The sequence below is a fragment of the Aythya marila genome (assembly GCF_965140915.1).
Source record: "Aythya marila genome assembly, chromosome: 1".
In the NCBI taxonomy this organism is placed as follows: Eukaryota; Metazoa; Chordata; class Aves; order Anseriformes; family Anatidae; genus Aythya; species Aythya marila.
In genome coordinates this window covers 184245486-184259369 of record NC_139042.1, presented here as the reverse complement: position 1 = coordinate 184259369, position 13884 = coordinate 184245486, and the positions used below count along the sequence as shown (strand labels likewise).

The window sequence follows — 13884 nt, the reverse complement described above, 5'->3', positions numbered from 1 at the left end:
TGAAAAGGTTCACCAACTTGAAGAGAATCTATTGTCCTCCCCACCTGAACCAACCAGTGCCCACCGACCAAAGGAGAACACTTGGGAGAAACTTTCTGAAAAGGTTCACCAACTTGAAGAGAGATTATTCTCCTTCGCACCTGTACAAAGCAGTGTCTCAGCTGTCAGGGGTAGGCGTTCACCCACACAAGGAAGACGATATGGTGGGTACTCACCCCGTGCCACCCTGTGGTTTTACTTACGAGACCATGGAGAGGACATGAGAAAGTGGGATGGAAAATCTACCGCGACCCTAGAGGCACGGGTACGTGAGTTGCAAAAGAAAACAATCAGGAAAAAGGGATTCTCCGAAAAGTTTGCTGCTCCAACTTCCAGCAGACAGTCCTTCAAACACAGAAACGAGGAAGATTCTGACCAGGATTAGGGGGGCCCTGCCTCCAGCCAGGGGGAGGAAAGGGACAATCGAGTTTATTGGACTGTGTGGATTCGATGGCCTGGCACATCACGCGCACAGAAGTATAAGGCTTTAGTAGACACCGGTGCACAATGTACTATAATGCCATCGAGCTATAAAGGACCAGAGCCCATCTATATTTGTGGAGTGACAGGGGGATCTCAGCAGTTGACTGTATTGGAGGCTGAAGTGAGTCTGACTGGGAATGAGTGGGAAAAGCACCGCATTGTGACTGGTCCGGATGCTCCATGTATCCTTGGCATAGACTATCTTAGAAGAGGATACTGCAAGGACCCAAAAGGGTTCCGGTGGGCTTTTGGTATTGCTGCCTTAGAGACAGAGGGCATTAAACAATTATCTACCTTGCCTGGTCTCTCAGAGGACCCCTCTGTTGTGGGGTTGCTGAGGGTCGAAGAACAGCAAGTGCCAATTGCTACCACAACTGTGCACCGGCGGCAATATCGCACCAACCGAGACTCCCTGATTCCCATCCATAAGCTAATCCGTCAATTGGAGAGCCAAGGAGTGATCAGCAAGACTCATTCACCTTTCAATAGTCCCATATGGCCAGTGCGAAAGTCTAATGGCGAGTGGAGACTAACAGTGGACTATCGCGGCCTGAACGAAGTCACGCCACCACTGAGTGCTGCAGTGCCGGACATGCTGGAACTTCAGTATGAACTTGAATCGAAGGCAGCCAAGTGGTACGCCACAATTGATATCGCTAATGCATTTTTCTCCATCCCTCTAGCAGCAGAGTGCAGGCCACAATTTGCCTTCACTTGGAGGGGAGTCCAATATACTTGGAATAGGCTGCCCCAGGGGTGGAAACACAGCCCTACCATTTGCCATGGGCTGATCCAGTCTGCACTAGAGCAGGGGGAAGCTCCTGAACACCTGCAGTACATCGATGACATTATTGTGTGGGGTGACACAGCAGAGGAAGTTTTCGAGAAAGGGAAGAAAATAGTCCAAATCCTTCTGAAAGCCGGTTTTGCCATAAAACAAAATAAAGTCAAAGGACCTGCACGGGAGATCCAGTTTTTAGGAATAAAATGGCAAGATGGGCGTCGTCAAATCCCAATGGATGTGATCAACAAAATAACAGCTATGTCTCCACCAACTAACAAAAAAGAAACACAGACTTTCCTAGGTGTTGTGGGGTTTTGGAGAATGCACATCCCAAATTACAGTCTGATTGTAAACCCACTCTACCAAGTAACTCGTAAGAAGAATGAGTTTGAATGGGGCCCTGAACAACGACAAGCCTTTGAACAAATCAAGCAGGAAATAGTCCATGCAGTAGCCCTTGGGCCAGTTCGAACAGGACCAGATGTAAAGAATGTGCTCTACACTGCAGCCGGGGAGAACGGCCCCACCTGGAGCCTCTGGCAGAAAGAACCTGGGGAAACTCGAGGTCGGCCTCTGGGGTTTTGGAGTCGGGGATACAGAGGATCTGAGGCCCGCTATACTCCAACTGAAAAGGAGATATTGGCAGCATATGAAGGAGTTCGATCTGCTTCGGAGGTGGTCGGTACTGAAGCGCAGCTCCTCCTAGCACCCCGATTACCGGTACTAGGCTGGATGTTCAAGGGAAGGGTCCCCTCTACGCATCATGCAACTGATGCTACATGGAGCAAGTGGGTTGCACTGATTACTCAGCGGGCTCGAATAGGAAACCCCAGTCGCCCAGGAATATTGGAAGTGATCATGGACTGGCCAGAAGGCAAATACTTTGGGATATCATCAGAGGAGGAGGTGGGTCGTGCTGAAGAAGCCCCACTGTACAACCAGTTGCCAGAGAATGAAAAGAAATATGCCCTGTTCACTGATGGGTCCTGTCGTATTGTGGGGAAGCATCGGAGATGGAAGGCTGCTGTATGGAGTCCTACGCGACGAGTTGCAGAAGCTGCTGAGGGAGAAGGTGAATCGAGTCAGTTTGCAGAAGTGAAAGCCATTCAGCTGGCTTTAGACATTGCTGAACGAGAAAAATGGCCAGTTCTCTATCTCTACACCGATTCATGGATGGTAGCAAATGCCCTGTGGGGATGGTTACAGCAATGGAAGCAAAACAACTGGCAGCGTAGGGGCAAACCTATCTGGGCTGCTGCATTGTGGCAAGATATTGCTGCTCGGGTAGAGAACCTGGCTGTGAAAGTACGCCACGTAGATGCTCATGTGCCCAAGAATCGGGCTACTGAAGAACATCAAAACAACCAGCAGGTGGATCAGGCTGCTAAGATTGAAGTAGCTCAGGTGGACCTGGATTGGCAGCATAAAGGTGAATTATTTATAGCCCGATGGGCCCATGACACCTCAGGCCATCAAGGTAGAGATGCAACATACAGATGGGCTCGTGATCGAGGGGTGGACTTGACCATGGACACTATAGCACAGGTTATTCATGACTGTGAAACATGTGCTGCAATCAAGCAAGCCAAACGGTCAAAGCCTCTTTGGTATGGAGGACGATGGCTGAAATATAAATATGGAGAGGCCTGGCAGATTGATTACATCACACTCCCTCAAACTCGCAATGGCAAGCGCCACGTACTTACAATGGTGGAAGCAACCACCGGATGGCTGGAAACATATCCTGTGCCTCATGCTACCGCCCGGAACACCATCCTGGGCCTTGAAAAGCAAGTCCTATGGCGACATGGCACCCCAGAAAGAATAGAATCAGACAATGGGACTCACTTCCAAAACAACCTTATAGACACTTGGGCCAAAGAACATGGTATTGAATGGGTGTATCACATCCCCTATCATGCACCAGCCTCCGGGAAAGTTGAACGATACAATGGCCTGTTAAAGACTACCTTGAAAGCAATGGGCGCTGGGACGTTCAAAAACTGGGATACGCATTTGGCAAAGGCCACCTGGTTAGTCAATACTAGGGGATCTACCAACCGAGCTGGACCTGCCCAATCAAACCTGTTACGTACTGTAGATGGGGATAAAGTTCCTGTAGTGCATGTAAAAAATATGCTGGGTAAAACAGTCTGGGCTACTCCTGCCTCAGGAAAAGGCAAACCTATTCGTGGAATTGTTTTCGCTCAGGGACCTGGATATACTTGGTGGGTGATGCAAAAGAACGGAGAGGTCCGGTGTGTACCTCAAGGAGATTTAATACTGGGTGAGAATAGCCCATGAACTGAATTGCACCATGTTAAATAGTATATTATACTGTATGTTATCACTACCATGATTACTATAGGTGACTAATTAGAATGTATGGAAAAGAGTGTAACCTGAGCATGACATAAATGGTATGGAATAAGGGGTGGATAGATGTCCTGGTTTCAGTTAGCACAGAATTAATTTTCTTCCTAGTAGCTGGTGGAATGCTGTGTTTTGGCTTAGAATGAGAAGAGTGCTGATAACACCCCGATGCTTTAATTGTTGCAGAGCAGTGCTTATACTAAGCCAAGGACATCTCAGCCTTTGCTCTGTCCTGCCAACGGGCAGGCTGGGGGGTGCAGTAAGAGCTGGGAGGGGACAGACCCAGGACAGGTGACCCAAACTAGCCAAAGGGGTATTCCATACCATCTGACGTCATGCTAAACAATATATAGGGGTGGCTAGCCGGGGGGAGGGGGCCGGACTGCTCGGGGTTAGGCTGGGCATCGGTCAGCGGGTGGTGAGCAATTGCATTGTGCATCACTTGTTTGTACATACTATTATTACTTTCGTATTATCACCATTGTATCATCATTATTATTATTGTTATTATTATTTTTGTTATTTTTTTTCCTGTCTTATTAAACTGTCTTTATCTCAACTCACGGGCTTCACTTTCCATTTCTCTCCCCCGTCCCAGAGAGGGAGGGGGGAGGGTGAGCGAACGGCTGCGTGGTGTTTAGCTGCCGGTCGGGTTAAACCACGACAGTGCATCAGTTATTTTTTGAACAGAGAAGCAAGAAAGAAACTGTAAGGCATGGACTAGACTATGATTTCACTTCTGCTCAAATTACGTAAAAGCCAACAACCATCTCTCTTGAAAGTGCTAATATTTTTGGGTGTCCCAGAATAAGCAACACAATAAACCAGATCCAGATTCTTCACACAGAGAAGCAGAATTTTAATGAAAATTTTAGCAAGATTTTCACTAAGAAGAGCACTGATGGTATTTGAACATCTTTCATTTATACCTCTTCATTAAACCCAGTTTAGCATTCCCCAGCCCCGGACTATTGCCAGCCTCCATTCTACATGGAAGTGTGAAGTACAAAACAATGGATAGTAATCAAAGCGAAATGATTGTTCATCTAGTATTTCATCTTATGAAAAATATAAGAACATCAGAAACTGAAACTATAAGGCTACAGAGACAACTTAATGATTACAGGATGTGCAATTAATGGTAAGTGATTTTTGTTTTTGTCTTCTTTAGGAGAATACAAGTTTGGCTTTGAACATAAGATAAGTCACCAGCAATGGAAGGAGCAGTTTTCCTTTTCCTTCTTTTCTCCTTCCTTACTCCATGAAAACTCTTGCTGACTCCATGGTGACTCTGACATAGAAAGAGGCAAGACAAATATAATGCAGAGCAAAATATTGTGTTTGGAAAATACTGTAATTATACACAGAAGCTAAGTGACCTGAATCTCACTATGACATGAAGTTTGCAGGATTGAAAGCGTGAATTCCAGATACATGTAGGTGACATAAGTATCCAAAATGAATATTCAAAAGGTGGTTGGTACATGAGAGCACGAGATAACTATGGATGGAACTTAGGAAGATGCATTTCTGTGGACAGTTTATTGTGATGGCCTGCTTTACTCTCATTTTTCTATCCAAACTGCTCTCAGGAAAAAGATCAGATGGATGGATCTAATCTAGCATATCAGTTACTGTGTTCTTTTATCTTTATAGTGGGAATTGGGAAAAGATCGTCTCCATTAAATACCAGGTAGATAAAAACTGTGGTACACAAAGACTGTCCATGTTCACTACTGCTTCACTCTTTCACTTCTGCAGTTCACTTCTTTTGCATCTATTGGGAGGTCCTAGATGCTCTATCTTAACTCTTCTACTCATTCCTACTTCTTTCCTCATGATTTCATCCCCGCCCCAACACTCTGCTTGCTATTACTTGGCTGATAGTCAATGATATTTATGGCAAGACTTGTAGGATTTTGTTATCCTGCAAGCTCTCTTATCACAAAGTAATACAAATCCAGTGTCTTCCTGAGAGCCAGCTGTTTACAGAGAAGCTTAACCTCAGGAAACTTGTGATTTAACAAAGTGATGCAGCCTTTGAACTAAAACTCTATATGCCAACATAAAATTTTAGCTGTGTTAAAGGGTTGTGCTGAAAAAATAAAACTTCATATAAGTCATACAAAATATGCTAAGACATTACAAGTGAAGTTTCCAGCTTTTAGAAATCCTTTGATAGTTATCACAGGTTCAACAAGAAACAGAGGGACCTCAGATGCAGCAGTAATGCAGAAGGTATACAATGGCTTTTGGTTACCCAAGGACAAACAAACATTGTCAAAGCTGCAGTGAAGAATCTACATTTCTACAGAGGTGATCAAAGCCAGAAGGCTTCTTTGGTACCAGAAAGTTTGCTACAAATATAGTCTTACTCATTAGTCTACTTGTAACATTGACAGTAGGAATGGCTTTGACTTTTGGACTCAACAGCATAAATGCAATGAGAAAATCGTCACTTTCTTTTTATAACTTGCTGTCCAAAAGCCATAAAACGTTATTTCTCCATGTTAAATCTAAAGCCTTCATCTATTTTTCTGCACATCTGTTATGACTGACAATCTGAAAATTTGAAGGCATTGGCTGTCATATGGATTTTCTGCTGGATTTAGGCATTAACTTTTTGTAAGTAAAGGGCTACTATATTGAAATTCCAGGTAGTTCCATTAGTGAGGCACCTTGTATCTGTGTGAGGTGATGATTTATTTATGCAGATCATGCCTAGCTCTAGGGAGATTTTTTTAATCTATCCCTGCCAGCAACCACTCTTTACCCATTAGAAGTCAAGCCTTCTATTAAGCATCTGACATAACAATTTGGAAATATTATTTTATCAAATGAACTGCAGTTAATTGCTTCTAAATGCTTAAACTGTACATAAATCATAACTGGCCTCAATGTGAAACTGGAATGTTTTCCTTCTGAGGTATATATGCTACTTCAATGTTGCTTTTGTCAATAAAATAATACTACGCAAAGAGCCTTACTGTAGTTATGATGACACTGTTTATGAGTGGGTATTGACATGTCTTTGACTTGAGTAACTGATTTTCTCTGAATCCGGTGCAGAATACACAAGGTTCTTTCATGTCTCTCCTTTGCAAGGAACATACAAGCCACATTGTCTCTGCAAGACAGCTGAACATCTTCAGTGAAGGCATGGGTCTTGTGTGCTTGCCATTTCTCTTCGGAGCTGAAAGAAAGTGGTTTGACCCTGTGGCCTGGCCTGCAGTGTCTCCAGTGGCATGCTTTCCATGTCTGTCTTCCACCAGACTCTTCTCCAGATATAGGTATTACCTCTTTCACCATCTTACCCATCAACTGCTGTCTGCCTTCCTTCCCTGGCTAATGGCACGTGGCAGTAGTGCCCCCACTGAGAGGGTGCTTGGTGGCACGCAGCTTTCTGTGCACCAGGGCAGGTGGTTTGGGGTTTTGTGAGCAGGACAGATCAAAAAGTCGGTCCTGAGATTACAGATCACAGACACTGAAGGTTAAGAAGGAGAGTCCCAGGTCCCCAGCATCACTGCATCTTCCACTGTTGAGTTTTCCTACGGAACAAACTGGCTTCCATCAAATAGCTTGGTTAGGAAATAGGCAGGCATAGAGAAGGCACACAGCCTCTTGTCGCAATGGCACAGAGACAGTCACATGCACTGGATAGGGCTGGCTGAATGAAGAAACCAGGACTGGTGACCAGTGTCAGCAAGGAGTAAAGAAGCAGATCAGGTGAGTTATGTGCTGGGCAGACAAAAGAACTGAAAGCCAAGAAGGGGAAATCTGAAACAAGATGTGGACTTGGGAGAAGAAAAGGAGAAGAAAGAAGGAAGAATTAATGGCTACAGCTCAAATTTTAAATAATGAAGCTGTAATATTTGAAGACAACATTTACATTAAAGCTAAAAACTTTTGAACAAGAGTTAGGAATATACATAATTAAAAGAAAAAACACACTGTCCTTGTAGATATTGTGAAAAGTGAAAAAGGGTCACATTAATCAAATAAATTTTATGCTGCCAAGTCCCACAGATTTACAGTTAAGCCACATGTTTTTAATAGCTAGTATTCATATGGAATGAAATTAATTCCTGCATAGAGCATCAAACCTGTTGACTGCTCAGAATGAAGTATGGATTGTGATGGATTTAACTGGTTTAACTTGTTGTATATAAAATGGCATTATCAACAAATTTATTTTTCAAACGTAACCATTAAAAATATTAACTATAAAAACAACTTTCTCATTCTGGATTATCCTTTCGTAGGTATAATCACTATATACAGACTAGTATATTTTTGGCACAAATAGTAGTTTATAGAACTAAACTGGAGAAATAACATTCAAATTGAAATGTCACCTAAGGAATAGAAAAGGCTACCTGTTACAGATAAGACCACAAAGCTGCACCTATTTTACACCTTTCAAAAGTGATTTCTCTGTGCAAGTAAAACCTTTAGAATTTCAAACACAGCTAGGGGAAAAGAATATTCTCACTTTCATGAGTCATTTATATTAAGGTTCTAAAAATCAGAATTAAACAGAGCAGATTAAACATCCTTATTTTATAGGGCGAAGAACTACTGAAAGTACGAGTGTCATTTGCTTCTACATCATATATAGTGGCAGCCATGACAGTGTTATATTCTGCAGCAGTTATATGGAGTATATTATTTCCAATGTCAGGTTGGAAGTCTTCTATTTCAGGATGTGTCACCTTACTCTGAGAGGTAAGTGAAAATACAGTCCTGTTAGACAAGATCTTTTCATCAGAAGCTTCTATATTAGAAAGTGAATTTGAGGACATCTGAATGCAAATATCTTCTGAAATGCAAGCATGGAGGTATTGGATGTCATTGATATTAACTCTAGGTTCACAAGTGTGCCCTGCATAACAGTGGCAGTCAAATTTTTCTATGAATGTTTGTAGATCCTGAAATGCTGGTTGCCCCTGTAAGGTGTATTTTCCATCCTTTGTCATTTGAATGACAATATTCTTGGGGTTCAAGTGAAGATAGTCACTGGAATTCCATTTTTTCCGTGCACAGGCACCAGAATCTTGGCATAATACTTGGCTACAGATTCTGGCTGCCATTGTGACATTGATGAGGTAAGGAGTCAAAGTCCTTCTAAGGTAGTTGTCCAGAGTCTTACAGGTGTTCTGTAAAAAGAGCATCATATCTGAAAAGTTTAGTGCAGAAACTAATAAAATGTTGTTATTATAATAACAGTACTGTAGTGGATATCTATAAATGTTTATCCTGAGGTTTTGATAATAGTTGTAACTGGTTGTTGGAAGCAGGTTTATAGGAGAAGTTGCTATATAATTCAAGGACCACAGTAAGCTAATCTCAGGTGGTTGTTGAGTATGTTACTAAAAGCACTTGCATTAGAAAGTAGATAACTTTAAGCTTTCACTTTATCTGTATGACAATTCCTGTAGTAATTTGAATCAGATCCATTTTTAAACGTTCCTTTTTATGTGTCCTAAATATTTTGAAGGGAAAAAAAATGCACAAAATATTTCTTCAACCTGAACAAATAATTTTTCTATTACGTCATCCTGTGATACTCTTCAGTTTTCCCTGACACAAGCAGCTGGCTGCAGGAATACGGACCTTTCACAGCATTTTTGAATGGAACGCATTTTGGGAGGATGGTCAAAAACCATGTTAGGGCAACATCTACTTGATGAAACTGGCATATATTCTGTGTATGCTTGGCACAGTATAATAACTAGAGGTTTGTTGAACTCCTTGTTTCTGAATCTATGTTTTCTTAGGCCCATTTACCCAATGTCATACATGAATACATAGAAAAATCTAGTTAGACCCAAGGAGATCATCTCAATGAATCTGAGGTATACATAATTGTTTTTCTTTTAGGTATATCTAAAATCCCTGCCTAGAAAATTTTGGTTTATCCAGTTCATGCAGAAGTGAGGCTCGCAGTAATATTTCATTGCTGAGACACCACAGACTGTGATACCCTTGAAAAAACGTGTCATTAGTGCACAAATGCATAGTCTGGCTGAGCTGTAGAAAATCCTGTTTGCTCACTTAAGTTTCAAAATTTGAAAAATCAGAGTTGATATGCTTTCTCATACAAAGAATGGTCAGTGGGACACTTCTGAGAATTTGACCCTTACAGAGCTGTGGAGGTTTATTTGGCCATGCTGTCTGTGACAGTAGTGCTTCAGCAGTGCTGAAGATTTTTGGTTCTTTGCTCCTAAAAGCCTTCAGAAGTGTCTTCCCATACAGTAGTTTATTTTATTCAGTTTGCCTGGGTATGAATGAGCTAGTTCAAATATTTGAATGTCCTTACAACAATGTTTCTCAAAATGTGTTTTTGACCTTCCTAAGACAATCTGATTTTTCTTCCTCTTCTGACTCAGACCTTTCTTACCCTGGAATTAGTCAAAGTAGTACTTATAGCACTCAGAACAGGCTAGAGCTGATATTTCACATGCTGACTCCTAGTGTTTCCTAGTGTTAAATATTATTGCCAAGTGCACCATTTTATAAATAAAAAGTGGAAGTCTTTTTTTTTTTTTTAAGAATTGTTCTGTGCAAGTTCAAGTATTTTTTTTTCTCTACCTCGTGAGTGGAATGTATGAAGATATGGGAATTCTTTCCTTAAGTTAAGTGAACAGGTGGTGACTCGCTTACAGTTATCATAGTAGCTTGTCCAGTTACTCATCACCAACAATGAAATTTCAAAAAATTGAACTCTTATTCTGTGTAGTCAATGGCAATCTTCAAATCCTGATTATATTTTTTTTGCCTTTTTGTTTTTTTTGTTTGTTTGTTTGTTTGTTTGTTTTTATAATTAGTGAAGACAGTAAGTCTGCTGACGATATGGATTCATTTTTAAAATAGAAAATATGATGTAAATAATTATAATGTTTTATATCTTTTTCACTTTATTTTTTCTTTAAAAATGTCATATTAATCATTAATCTGGCATACCTTACTTTGTGTTAAATTCATATCGCCCCAGATCACGACTCCAGAAGCACCCAGTGCAGCAGACTCTCCAATGGTATTTACCAGGTCATCCTGAGAGTGAATGTGGAAAGAATCCTACTGATGTAAGTAAGCTATAACATATGGGCAAAAGGTATAATACGTATAGTAAATTACATAGCCAAAATAACCACTCTGAAAACAGCAAGCAATTATGCACAATGCAAACATTCTGCTCACAATTACACTACGTTATTATGGGATGGAGTTAAGCAGGTGATACTAGAAAATACTGCCAACTATCTCCAGTGTATATATGTCATCTGGTTAGAAAAACATGACTGTAAAACTGAGCCAGTGGTTTGGCCCATACACTCCACCAACCATTTTAAGTTTTATTTTGCTGCATTGCTTCCTGACTGCTCAACTGGTAGTAACCAATTTCACTAATGCTGCCTGAAACAGAGGCTGGAAAGCACAGGTGGGTGGGTGGGAGGAGGGAGGTGTCTGGTTCTTCTTATTATTATTTTTGGTTGGTTGGTTTGGTTTGTACTTAATTTCAGTTACCAGAAAGTGCTGAAGCTGAAAAGTAGCAAGAAAATAGCTTTCACCAACAGCAATCTATTTTCTCAGGAGGATGCCTCTGGCCTTTTACAGAGATTAATCTGGGAAATTTGTTTCTGTTCAGCTCTCTTTCTAGAGTCAGCTATTAGCCCAGCACTAACAAAACATGAAAACCCATGTGGGATGGGAGAGAACTATGGATAGAAAAAGAACAAGGAAAAAACTTTCTGTGGAGAACAACATGAAAAGGAAGGAAGTGAGGGTTTCAGTGAGTAACAAGAAACCCATCAGGGACTGTAACAGCACACCCTCTTCCTCAAAGATATGCACAGAGCAGGGGGAAATGCTCAGTGATGCTCCAACTAGGATGCTGGAGGACACAAGGCAGTCACCAGGACCACTTCCCCTGACTTCCCCTTCTTTGTGACCTGGATGACCAGGAAAAGGTTTTCCAAAGTGGTGGTATCAATGATAGCTTATATATAAAAAAATATTAAAAGGTGTAGCCAGGAGTGTAATAAGATGGTTAGACCTTAAACAGAGGCTAACCTTGACAAACCCGTGAGATACTGATATGCCATTTAGGAGGCTACCCCAGTACACCTAAGGACAGAATTTCCTCACCAGCTTTAAAACCCATTTACCAAAGAATCAGCAAACTTAATGTCCTTGCTTTGATTTTTAAAAATTGAATTTTGCATCAGTACTTCAAGTCCTAGACAGGCAAGCAAGTTCTTTGACTTTAGAGAACTAATTAAATTATCATCAGAAAAATCAGATGAATTGGGGTGGAAGAAGGGTAATTTACTGTTTAAGAACTCCTGCAATAAAAATTGTCTTAATATGCACCTCATAATTTCAAAAGAAGAAAAAGGTTAACTTTCTGGACACGGAAGTGATTGCTGAGTGACCTCTCATTCTCCAAATGTACACCGAGGAGTGGGAGAGGCATGAAAGTATGAGAAGATCTTACACCAATCATCTTTAATGTCCTTCTACAGTCCTCTTACAAAAGCAGGAGAGATATATCTCCTACTTAACAAAGTGAAGAGCAAAGAGTAAGAAGCACTTCTATAATAAAAAATAAAAATAATTTTTTAAAAATCACTTCTATTGTTTTTCCTTATAACTTTTAAAAGCAGACATTTGGCCAGCCCAGTTTTACTAATTCTCTTGGAAAGGTTATTCTTTCCTCTGAGTTAACATACTAAATTATGCTTTTTAGCTTTCTAACATTTTGCAACATGTGAGGACTGTTCAGAGTGCAAATTATTATTTAGTAAATAATTAGTAATTTCATTAGCAAGGCTTGAAAATAAACCTCTTACTGTTCGGTTTGCACATACTTAGTTGATAGATTAATTTATTTTTATGCAAAATCTACATACTTTTTTTCCTGAAACAAATTAGTATCTTTGCTAAATAAGTGTCACCTAGTAATTTCTTTCCACTTCATTTTGAAATATTTAACGTGTAGCTCCACTCACCTGAGAGAGATATTCCTCATAGACATCGGTGAATACTGGTCGTGTATATACAAAAACTGGAAGGGGGTAAGTAGAATTGGAGACATACGAAACTCTAATGGCTTCTTGAACTCTGTTGCGAACAAAGAGTTGGGCATTTCTGGAAGATCTTAAGGCTGTCTCTAGATAGACAGATGGATAAAGTGCTGTGCTTTTCTCCCACAACCAATTAAGCTCATTATTTCTTGCTATTTCAATATCCAAACAGGTTCCCGTATAATTATGTGGGTTTTGTTTGTAATCATAGTTATAACAGTCTGGGTAAAGGTAGTATCCCCATAGACGTTTTGGTTTCATTGCTATGCCCAGCTTCAAAGACTCCAACATAATAGATTTTGCTGCAGCTTCAAATTTCATTTTAGCTATAGTCCTGGCTTCAGCTTCTGATAGACTTATGTCTCTCTGCTGAACGAGATCAATGGATTCCTGTCTATAAATGTCTTTTGATCCCCAGTTCCTTATCCACAGAGGTCTCCAGTTTTCCCAGTCAATGACAGCCAATCCAGATTGTTCATCTGAAGGAATATAGAACTGGATGTCCTCTTTGGCTTTTTTTAAATGATTCTCCAGCTGCAAGAGTTGGGGGAGTCCTCCATTGAATGCCTCTCCTGTGATTTCGTTTATGTAAGGATAGTAACCAAGTCTGTCTGGGTAGAATAGAGTAATGTTTTGCCCAATGGATGTCTTCAATGTACTTCCAATGAGAGAAAAAAATGTCATATCCAGATGCACTCCAGTCCTTTCAGAACAAAGTTCTGTAGGAGCATTCCAGATAGAAAGGAATGGCGAATTAGAAATAAGTGGACGAGCTCTTATGTTCAGAGATGAGCAGCAAGAAACTAGAACAGTGGCGAACACCATACCGGATGCTATAGGATACATACAGGTAACACGAATTCCAAAACTTTGTATTTGTCTTAGAGTTTCCATTGTAACAATTGCAATGGTATTAAGTGCTTCTGATCCAACAAAAATTAAATGCTCTCTGGGTGTTGACAAGTTTGGTAGTCTGTTGGAAGCTTTACCATATAATATATTTCTTCAGATTAAAGCTATTAAGCAATGTTCTTGAGGTGTAAAATCAGCATGTCCTTTATGCAAGGCTCTCTACAATTTCAGACTGGAGCAAAAGTCTGAACAATTTTTAAAACCTAA

General features: G+C 40.7%; 1 protein-coding gene across 5 annotated transcripts in view; it reads right to left on the bottom strand.

The window, feature by feature from the left end:
- Window positions 1-4351: 4351 nt before the first annotated feature.
- SPAM1 (sperm adhesion molecule 1) overlaps window positions 4352-13884 on the bottom strand; it is a 40591-nt gene continuing 31058 nt past the window's right edge. For 4 of the 5 annotated variants that reach the window (XM_082772978.1, XM_082772979.1, XM_082772981.1 and 1 more), the window contains exons 2-4: window positions 12691-13880; window positions 10643-10732; window positions 4352-8835 (exon numbers count right to left, since the gene is read on the bottom strand). In XM_082772978.1, the coding sequence (XP_082629104.1) occupies window positions 8185-8835; window positions 10643-10732; window positions 12691-13659 (1710 nt within the window). In that variant the 5' untranslated portion in view covers window positions 13660-13880 and the 3' untranslated portion in view covers window positions 4352-8184. The remainder of the gene's footprint in view (window positions 8836-10642; window positions 10733-12690; window positions 13881-13884) is intronic. The other variant, XM_082772982.1, reaches the window with a different exon arrangement.